At 62.7% G+C, this 10,444-nt stretch overlaps 1 protein-coding gene across 3 annotated transcripts; it reads right to left on the bottom strand.

Moving 5' to 3' along the window:
• Positions 1 to 7: 7 nt before the first annotated feature.
• ZYX (zyxin) lies at positions 8 to 9,110 on the bottom strand. Of its 3 annotated transcripts, none has more exons than XM_021692773.1 (10): positions 8,966 to 9,110; positions 8,618 to 8,837; positions 7,929 to 8,128; positions 7,685 to 7,777; positions 7,051 to 7,587; positions 2,669 to 2,789; positions 2,369 to 2,538; positions 2,061 to 2,239; positions 1,023 to 1,143; positions 8 to 561 (listed from the first exon to the last, which is right to left on the bottom strand). In XM_021692773.1, the coding sequence occupies exons 2-10, from the start codon at positions 8,823 to 8,825 to the stop codon at positions 457 to 459; spliced, it is 1,734 nt and encodes a 577-aa protein (XP_021548448.1). In that variant the 5' UTR covers positions 8,826 to 8,837; positions 8,966 to 9,110; the 3' UTR covers positions 8 to 456. The 3 variants fall into 3 exon arrangements, with proteins under 3 accessions (XP_021548448.1, XP_021548450.1, XP_021548449.1); XM_021692775.1 differs by having other exon boundaries at positions 8,618 to 8,840; positions 8,971 to 9,110; XM_021692774.1 differs by having other exon boundaries at positions 8,971 to 9,110.
• Between the last annotated feature and the right edge of the window lie 1,334 nt (positions 9,111 to 10,444).

Genomic DNA, 10,444 nt, shown 5'->3' with positions numbered 1-10,444 from the left:
TAACGAATTCTGGAAAACAGGTTTTTTTATTTGTAGCTGTAGCCACAACCTGGCAGCATGGGGGTGGGTGGGAATGTCCAGGCCGGTCAGCCCGGCCCAGCCCAGCCTCCCGGAGTCAGGGAGTTTCCTGGCCTCAGCAAGCAGAGGACGCGGCTGCCCGGGCGCCAGCCGAGGGCATCGGTCAGCAGTGAAAGCAGCAGTGCTCAACCTGGTGCCCCCTCGGGTGGGGTACACTGGAGGGTGGTGGGTGGTCCCTGCGGGATGGGGGCGGGCTGGAACCCGGGAGCTGGGACTCTGCAGCGCTAGGCCGTGCTGGGGCCCCGGACAGGGCACTTGGGATCCCGGGCTGGGGGTTGGCGTAGGAGAGGCCGGACGTCAAAAAAATAACTGAAGGGGGGCAGGGTGGTCTCCGTGTGGGTGGTCCGCTGATGGGGAAGGGACTCGCCCGCCCCCCGCTTAGGTCTGGGCTCTGGCGGTGTGGCACTTCCGGCAGAGCACGTGGCCATCCAGGGGGAAGCAGCCGTTGTCATCCGCCTCGATGGACAGCGGCTTCCCACAGTCCTGGGAGAAAGGAAGGAGAGCCCGCTGGCGGAAGGCCCCGGTGTCCCCCCCACACCTCCGCCTTCAAAGTAGGAAGACCAAATGCCTCCTGGCTTGGCTGATGTCCAGTGTCACTGCCTGTGTCCCCAACCACACCCACGCCCACTCCTAGCCTCACCTCTGTTGCCCATTTTCACTCCTGTCCCCTAGGCCGCTCCCACCCAAGGCGGGAGCTGTGGGTAGAGCCGTTTCCAAGGCTCCCACCCAATAAAAGACGTGGGGCCCCTCCCACCTGCCTCAGCTCCCCCAGCTGCCTCCTTTAACTTCACCAAGCACAACCCCTTTCCCCTCCCACTGGTCACTCTCTTTCTTGGTTTATCCAAAACTCAGTGACGCCACAGCAAGCCCTCCCCGCACCTTGCACAGTGACAGGAACATGGCCCCCCCCACCGCCCAGCCCCCGGGGCCGGAGGCGCACCAACCTCACACTTGTAGCACTTCATGTGGAAGTTCTTATCCAGAGCGACCACTCGCACGGTCTCCTCGCGGCCGGGCTCAGGCATGATGGGCCCTTCGCAGACGGAGCACCTGGGGGCATATTGCCTGGAGGGGCCAAAAGCGAGGCAGGAGTCAGACTGGGGGCACGGGGTGCCCAGGGCTGTCAATCGAAGTGCAGGGAAATGCCATGGCGCTTGCACGGCAACAGGGCAGACGTCTTGGCCCACTTGCCTCACATCCCTAGGCAGAGGAAGCTCAACGGCGAAGTCCTAAGACCAGCCACCTTCTCGGGCCCTTATCGAGGGGAATTTCCTTGCCTTTCCCCCCTCACCCTCCCGAAGCAAGACGCTGGGTCCCATCCACCCCAGGAACCTCTGCCACCAGGTCTTTACCTGGTGGCAGGTAAAGACCTGGTGGCAGCCCTTCTCCAGCCCCCATGCCTGGACCCCTGACCCTAGCCTACCCCGGCCACACGGGTGTCTCCGCCCCACTGCTGGGGTGGGTGCAGGGAGGGATGGGAAGTTCCGGACACCTCAGGTGGAATTCTGAAAACGTACACTTCAAACACACTGGCAGAGGGGGGAGTGAGATGGTGCAGTTTTCCTGTACCACCCTTGAGCTATGTTGTGGGATTCTGCTGCGGGCCTAGGAAAGTAGCCACCTTGTAAACACTGTTTCTAGGGGAAAACCAGAGCTCCAAGAAGCTGATCTCCAAAAGAACTTTCAGAACCCAGCCTATGTGTGAAATGACGTCCTTCCAGCACACAAGGCTGAACACAAGACCACCCCAAAGCAGCCTCAGGGAGCCCAAGGCCAGGCGGGCCTTGCCAGTAGCGGGACTTGCTCCCGAGGTCTGAGGCCCCTGGACGGCTACATCCAGATGAACGGGGCTCTCGCTGTCGGACAGGAGGCAGGACCAGAAAGTGAGGCCAGGGGTTTGGAGCTGTCTTGGACTCAGGCGGGCAGCCTAGCTCCCAGACAACCTCAGAGAAGAGCCCAGAAGACAGGAGGTGGGTCCTCACTTGTGGTAGTCGGGGACACAGTGGGGCCGGTTGGCCTGGTCCACAATGAAGGAGGTGCCCTCCAGGGGGCAGGCGCAGACCACACAGGTGAAGCACTGCGGGTGGTAGGCCTTGCCCGTGGCCCTCAGCATGCGGTCAGTGATGGGCTGCCCACACGTGTTGCACTTCTCCAGAGTGTCCTGAGGAGGAAGCAGGAGGGCGTTGGCAGGGAACTCACACCGAAAAGCCAGCCACTGGGGCACATCTGCCCCGCAGCCCTCCCCCCTCCCCGCCAGCCGCCAGCCGAGCCCCAGGGGTGCCGGACTCACAGTGTAGCAGCCCTCGCAGTAGGGCGCCCCCTCCAGGCTGTAGAACTGCTGTCCTTGCAGCTGCTGCTCACACTGGCGGCAGGTGAAGCAGGTGATATGGAACAGCTGCCCCAGAGCCCGGACGGCAGGCTGCGTGCGCGCCAGGGGCTGATGACACCGGCCACAGGACTCTGGGAAGGCCAGAGAAGACAGAAGTGACGAGGAGGAAGGAGCGCGCGCGAGGGATGACAAGCTGGCCCGGGCACCGGCCGGCGCAGCGATGCAAGGGCCCAGGTCCCAGCGGCTCGGCGGGGAGCTCACCGTTGACAGCCACGGTCTGCCTCTGAGGATGCTCCATGTCGTGCATCAGCTGCTGGGTCAGCTGCTCCAGCTCCTCTACCTCCTTCAAAGTCAGGGGTCCTGGGGCCCCCGGGGAGCGGACCTGAAACACCAGTACTTTCTTCAGGCTCTCTGGAGAGTCACCCTGTCTGAGAACTCTCCCCAGCCAGCTCATCCACTTTCTTCCAGTAAGGACTAACTCCCCTCCCACTTCCCAGACTCTCGGGTTTGACTCGGAAAGCTCCTCGTCCTCCCTCCCTGACCCCCAGCACCACACAGATAAAGGGGAAGGCGATGACCCTTCCGCCCGCTCTGCCCAAACCACCCCCCGCCCCGGGCAGTCATGGACAGGCCAGAACAACTGAGCGGACAGAGGCCACACACACAGCAGCTGAGGTCACCGAAGCCCCCAACACAGCAGGCCACGCGTCAATTGCACAGAGCATGCTCAGACATGGCCCCCCAGGAGTGGTTGGCACGTGACAGCATGTGCACCCATGTGCACACACACCTACCCGTCCCGCCTGCTGCTGAGCAGCCCCTGTCAGCGTGAGGACACAACACAGGCGGGAATCACAGGTTAAACCCCCAGCGCTCTCTTCTGGAGCCCAGCCCCCAGCTCCCCAGGCAGGGGTCCAGGACTACCTGACCCCACTCCCTCCCCAGTAGGCCTCTGAGAAGGACCATTCGCTAGGCCTGCCTACCCCTTCTATTAAGGGCATCCTGAGAGAGCTGGACATGGGGGCGGGGTGCAGGTGAGGTTAGGGGGCACTGCCAGGCACCCTGAGCTGTGCCGGGGGGAGGGCTGCAGGGCTTGTGACCTGCACCGACGTCTCCATGACACTCCAACAGAAACACTGGGTTGGTTCTCTCTGTACTGGACAAGCCCACCCAGGCCTGTGCGCCTGTCACTGAATGTTCGACCTGCCAATGCCTTCGCTCCTATAACACCTGGAACCTCCAAGCCTCCCATCTTCCCCGCTACTCACACCCCTGCGCATCCAGAGCTGCCATCAGCCCGGGGAAGCACAGCTCCACGGAGACTCCGGCTCCCAGCCCTCTCCCCCGCAGCCTCCTACCACCTCCTGCCTTTCCGTGACCGTGGCCCCTGGAAGCCCCTTCCACAATGCAAACCTTACCCTCTCTTTTCCCAATCTTCCCTTCCTGGCATCTTGGGGACAGAGGAAGGGCATTCAGCCAGCCCTTGCTCTCTGGGGCCACTTTAGGTGTCTGTCCCATTCTTTGAAAGTATGAACTATTCATACACATGGGCTCCCCGTGGGTATCCACATGCCTTCAAGACACGCTCCATCCAGCCACTGTTTTCCCTCTCCGCCTGCCGGCACCAACATCACGGCCTCAACACCCGCGGCACTCAGACCTCTAGCTCTTCCACTCCCAACTGCTCGAAATGACCTTCCGCCGCGGAACACTCTGGACCCGAGATTTACTGGTCTCAAGTAAGTAAATCTTCCTCCAAGACCCTGGTCTTGAGCTCCCAACAATTACCTTCCTCTCCCCCTCCGCATTCGTACCTACTGAATGAACCGACTCAGAAAGGCTGCTCTGCCTCCCGACCCTCCCCAGGTGTCTCGTGCATCGAAACCTTCTGGCTCGCCTCCCCCCAAGTCTGGTCCCTGAACCATCTATTTCCACAAGGCCCTCGCAACTGCTCATGCCACCCCCAGGCACCATCGCTGGCTTATATGGCCACATCCCCAGCCTGGCCCATGCCACTGCCCGCTTCCTGCTTCTGCCTCCAAGCTGCAGAAAGTAGGTGGAGAGATCACTGAACACCGCAGAGTGAGTTCACAAAACACTGCAGCGCCCTCTGCGCCCTCAGCCTCAGCCCCGCTGGCTGGTATTTGGCTCCTGCAGATTCCCAGTCGCCTTCCCCACAGCAGCTGTTCCAAACCTTTCCATCTCCTCGAGCCCCGGCTGCGTGGCCCCCTCGCTCACCGATGACCTCACCTCCTACATGACTGAGAAGATGGAAGCCAGCCAGCTCCAGCTCCCTGCTCGTTCCTCCGCTCCCAGAAAACACTGTGGCCACAGCGCCCTTGCTCTCTGGGGATGCTCCCCTCCAGGACGCCATGCCAGCCGCAACCCCTGCTCTCAGGCATCGTGAACCCCTCTCCCAACAGCGTCGTCCTCCTGCTTCTCACACACTCGCCCTCCCTCCCCTCCCGCTGCATCTCCCTGCCAACCTGCGGGCAGGCCGCTTCCGCGAGGCAGTAGACTTACCTCCTTTCACTCTGTCCCCACCACAGGGCACCAGCGGGCCACCCCAGAGCCATCTACAACTTCCGAATGGCCAGATCTCTGGCCTTAGTCCTCGTCCACCTCAAACTCCGGCTGAGCAACTGCTCAGCCATCACATTCTAGAGACCCCACCCTGACTTCTGACCCTCTTCCTCCTGATGCCCGTCTTCCCCCCTCCCACCTGGTCAGCCCGAGCATCACCCAAGGTTCTAACTCCCAGAGCCTCGGCTCCTCCTCTCGGCAGCCCCTGGGCCCCTGGGCAGCCCCCGAAGCTCCAGCAGCTGCTCCGGTGTCACCGCGCATGCTCTACTGCGCACGCCCGCGCCTCGAGTTCGAGGCCCTCTCCTGACACCCAGTCCTCCACGCTTAACTAGATGACAGTTCCAGCTGAGCCCAAGTCCTCCTGGAACCTGTTGCTCAACATGCTGACAACGGGACCCCTCCTCTTCCCGTCCAAACCATTTCCCCTTCTGGACTTCTCTATTTTGTCCGCAACACCGTCACTCCCCAACACGCCCCTCCTCTTCCACCCGCTTGTCAGTTACCAAGCCTGGAGGCTCTTCCCTTTTAACAGCTCTCATATCTGGGCCTTATTTTTCATTGCAACTAGCACTACGACGGTTGCCCGGGAGTGAACTCCCACACATCACTGACCGCCTACCTCCAGCCCAGGCCTCTGCTGGAAAAACTTCCCCCAAAGCTTCCAAAAGCACAACTGTCACCAGCCCTCCAACCTGACCGCACGACTCCTCAAAACCCAGGACTCACAGGCTCCCTCGGTGTGTCGTCTTATTTTCCTCCGCCCTCAAGCCCCCACCTACCTACCTCCCTAAGTACAGCTCTGCAATACTCCCAGAGGAACCGTCTACTTCCTCTTCCCCAAACACCCCTGCGTACCTAGTGCCCTTGAGTCTTGGTCATGCTGTTCCCACTCAAATGCCCTTCCTGCTCCTCTCGGAACTGGGGCCGCGACGCCTTTCCTAACCCGCAGGCCCGGGTGCTGATGGCTGTCTGGAGTTCCTGTACCACCAGATTCCGCAAAACTCACTGGCACTTGGCATCCCTTCAACTGTGCCTACACACTAACATACTCGTTCATGCCGTCGGCTAACCTGACGGCTCGTAGGACTACGTGACCAGCAGGGTCCCCTGAACCTGAAGGCAAAAATGGCCACACAGGAACGGTAACTTTCCTACTCTGAGCATCCAAGAGCTAGATATAGACCCCAGCCCTTCCTATGAGTTAGCTCACTTACTCTTCACAACCACTGGGTGGGGTAACGGTGGGGAAACTGAGGGCCAAAGTTCACCTAACTTGCCTAGGGTCTTGTGAGCCGGGAATTCTATCCCCAGCCCCTCTGACTCGCTCAGACTTCACCTCTTTGAGAGATCTCTTCCCTCCAGAGCACAGAGCACAGTGCCTGGCACCCAGCGGATGCTGGCTCAGCCAGTGTTTACTGACGCTGTGACTCTTATCATCGGATGGGCCCCGGGGCAGTGAGAGTGGCTCAGAGGAGCAGAGACATTAACTCAAGAATCCAAGAAGGGGGGGCGCCTGGGTGTCTCAGTCGTTAAGTGTCTGCCTTCAGCTCAGGTCATGATCTCAGGGTCCTGGGATCGAGCCCCGCATCGGGCTCCCTGCTCAGCGGAAAGCCTGCTTCTCCCTCTCCCACTCCCCCTGCTTGTGTTCCTGCTCTCGCTGTCTCTGTCTCTGTCAAATAAATAAATAAAATCTTTAAAAAAAAAAAAAGAATCCAAGAAGGGGAAAGAAGCAAGGTTGGGCTGCTGCTGATCTCATCCCTCCCTTTAACATTCTAGGGGGCAGGGTGCAAGGGAAGGTCCACCAAATCCCCCTCTTGATTCAGAGCTTGTGCTGCTCCCCGACTCCCGGTAAGGCCCCACCCAGACCCAGACCCAGCCAGACCCTCCTCCTCCTCTGACCACTGACCCACCAGGCCAACTTCAGAGGCTCAAAACCCCTACCCCGCAGCCCCCATGTCCACCTCCCTCTCTGGGGCCACCTTCGCCCTCATTCTCTGGCTCCTGACTTAGCCCCAGCCCCAGGCCCCTGGTCTCAGGCTGGTCCTCCCACCCTTCCTCACCTGATTTTGGTTTTGAGCCGGTGGGGGCACTGGATGCGGTTTCTCCTGCACTCGGGGCTTCTCCTTCTGCTGAGCATAGGTGAAGCTGGGAGGCTGAGGAGAGCCTGTGCTACTGGAAGAGGGAGCTTCAGGGGACCCCAGCTTCTGATTGGGCTGTGACCCAGGTCCACCCGGGGCTCCAGGGCTGAACTTGGAGGCCACGGGAGTAAACTTGGGAGTGACTGGAGAAAACTTAGGGGCAGGAGATGGGGCTGGGGGTCCTCGAGGCTGGGTGTTAGCCAAAGGCACAGGCTGGGGATGAGCCTGGGGCTGGGGCTGCACATGGAGCTGGACCTGAGGCTTGGCCTGGGGCTGCACATGGAACTGGGTCTGGCTGGGAGGCTTAGCCTGAGCCTGAGCCTGGGCCTGGGGCAGAGGCTGGGAGCTAGAAGGGGACTTCCAAGGAGGCAGGGGTGCTGTGCCCCCAGCTGCAGGCTTAGTATTGGACTTGGGGATGAATGGAGTGGCGACTGGTGGGGGTACATATCCAGATGACACCTGCAAGGAAGGGGAGCAGGAGAGAAGAGAAGCTCAGTTAGAGGGGTGGACCCACCTTTCCTCCCTGCCCTGCCTTTCCTACTCTCCTGTCCCTTACCCGGGCTTTGAAGGGATCATTCCTGGTCATGTCATCCAGCAGCGAGGACAGAGAGTCGATCTCCAAATCAATACTGCTCACCTTCTCCCTGGGCTAGAGGGTCAGGGGTCAGAGCACGGATCCCAGGTCTCCATTCCCACCTCACCCCCATCAGGCCAGAGGTGCAGGGGAGGCCAGAGGTAAGGACTCTCCTCTCCTCCCTGGGGGGTATCCCACTGTGGCCACCCCTCCCAAGCCCCCATACCTGTGGTGGGGGAGGTATGGCAGCCTCAGGCCCTCCCTCTTCCTCCAGTGGAGGCGGAGGGGAAGGGAAGATCTCCTCCTCCAGAGACTCAGAGGGAAACGGTTCCTCCACAGGGGGAGGGGGAGGTGGGAAGGCACCTCCTAGAGCACCCTCCGAGTCGTCGCCATCCCCAAGGACAGGAGGGGGTGGTAGGGGAAAGTCTGAGGTAGGAAGGCGAGAGGGGACAGTCAGGAGAGAGGACAGTCAGCAGGAGACCCCTCCACCCCTTCCCCAAGTTACTCTCCCTCTACAGCTCTCACCCCTAACCCAAGAATTCTCCCGGGGGCCGCGGAGGGTGTGGGAAGGAAAGGGAGAGGCAGGACGCCCTGGGAGCACTGGGTCAGTAAAGGCGGGGGACTCGACCGTGGAGTGATGCAGCTCCCGTTACACTTGGGAAAACGGACCCGGAGGGGAAGATTCGTGCCCCACATTCCCGCCTCCCCACCCCCAGGCGGGGGACTTGGAACGGTCCCAGGAGCCCTGGCTCCCAGCCATGAGATCCACGATGAGGTAAGAACATCTGCTCGGGACAGGCTAGCTGCGCCCAGCCCCCTTCGTGCAACCTTTCCAGACACCCCCAAACTCCCGAAACCACTGTCCCCGCCCGGCGCATAGCCGCCGGGGTCCAGCCCCCAAGCCCAGCCGCATACCTTCCGGGGGCGGCGGGGGGATCTCGCCCACCCGGCCCATCTGCGCGCGCTGGGCCCCGGCGGCCGGGGGAGCCTCGCTGTCCCCGGGCCGGAAAGGATTCACTTTGGGCTTTGGGGCCACCACCGGGCCGAACTTCTTCTGCGGGGCGTAAAAGGCCGGAGCCGAGACCGAGACGGAGATCGCGGGAGGCGGGCGGGGGGCCGCCATGGCCAGGCCGGGCTGCTGGGGGTGGGCGGCCAGGTTACGCGGCGCCGGGCCCGGGCAGACGACCCCCAGCCGGCCCGGCTCCCCGCGGCGCCCGCGCCCCCGCCCCTCCCCGTGCGCGGCCGCCGGGCGGCTCCCCGCACCTCACCGCGGGCCGGAGCGTGCGCGCCGCGTCTCTCGTGTCCGCCTTGCAGCCGGGTCGGAGGACTCTGCGTCCGGGTCCCGAGCAGCCTCCAGCCTGGCGGGGAGGGACGCAGGGAAGAGGGAGGGAAGGAGGGGGCGGGGAGAGAGCGGCGCTCAGACCATACAAGGAGCTGCCCGGAGAGGGGGCGGGAAGAGGCGGGGAGGGCGGACCCGGCAGGAAACTCCCCCAGGAAGGGGCCCTCCTTCGGACCCGGGGCCCGAGGCTCAGCCAAGGTCCTCCCGCCCCGCCGCCCCCCACCCTGTCCCCGCCGCCCGGGCCGGGCCCAGACCCCCCCCCCCCAGGCACAGGCCCCCTCCGTCCCTTCCCGGACCCGCCCCCGCCCCCCCCCCCCCCCCCCCCCCCGCCCGACCCGCGGGTGCCCGAGATCTGACTCACCGTCTCCACTCCCGGCGGAGCCCGCGGAGGTCGAGCGGCTGCCCTAGAGGTGGCGAAGCGGCCCGACTGCGCCTCGGCCGCGGCTCAGCCCCCTCCTCTCCCGGCCTGCAGCTACCTGCCCCCGCCACCTCCAGCCGCTCCTCCACCTCCCACCCAGCCGCCGGCCCCGTCCCCCGTCCCCCGTCCCCTCCGGCTCAGCCCAGACCGGCAGGACTGGGACGGAAACGGGCTCCAGGGTGGACGGGGATGGTGAGTGGGGGTTCTCCCTGCCCACGCCCCCCTGGGCCCTTCTGTGACCCCGAGGCGGGGTGTGAGCGCGAACCTCGAGGGTCCTTGGAGGATCCTAACTTCAAATCTTGGGCAGCCGCCTAAGGCTTCTAGGAATTCGCATCACCCGCGCCCCCGCCTGCAGATCAGTTAAGCTTCGCGGGAGGGAGAGACCGGGAATCGAGGTGGGGGGCGGGGCGGAGGCGAGGGCGGCCGACGGGAGGACGGATGTGGACCCGGGCGACAGGGCTTCGACAGTACTTCAGCGCCCACTGTGACCCACCCTTCCGAGAGCCTTTGCCCCGGGGCAAGCGGAGCCTGCGTTCGGTGGAGCGCCCCCACTGGTCCGACCGGATTCCTCAGCCTGGGACTCAGCCCCTGGCTACGCAAAAGGGACAGATCTAGGCGTTTTTTTTTTTTTTCTTTGTTTTTAATTGAACATGGAAATTTACCAAATTGCTGCCTGAATTCCAACCCATCACTACCTGCAGAGTATGCAGACATATGGCATTTCGGCCTGTGGGGCCAATATATCACCCGCGGGTGCTTCCTTTTCTCTCATTCTGTGCTGCCAACCTTCACTGCTATCTAAGGCAGTGGGCACCATACTCAATATGCACTTCCAGTCCTTGGCCCTCCAAATGGGCCATACCCTACTGTCAGCGACCCTTTGGGCCATGCTCTAGAGACCTTCCAGACTCAGCCCTCACATTTGCCACAAGAAAACAGGCTGGGGTCTCCTGGGGGGCTCAGTCGTTAAGCGTCTGCCTTCGGC

Source organism: Neomonachus schauinslandi, chromosome 12 (assembly GCF_002201575.2).
Source record: "Neomonachus schauinslandi chromosome 12, ASM220157v2, whole genome shotgun sequence".
NCBI classification, from domain to species: domain Eukaryota; kingdom Metazoa; phylum Chordata; class Mammalia; order Carnivora; family Phocidae; genus Neomonachus; species Neomonachus schauinslandi.
The sequence above is the reverse complement of the archived record's forward strand: the minus strand, read 5'-3'. Positions and strand labels throughout refer to the sequence as shown.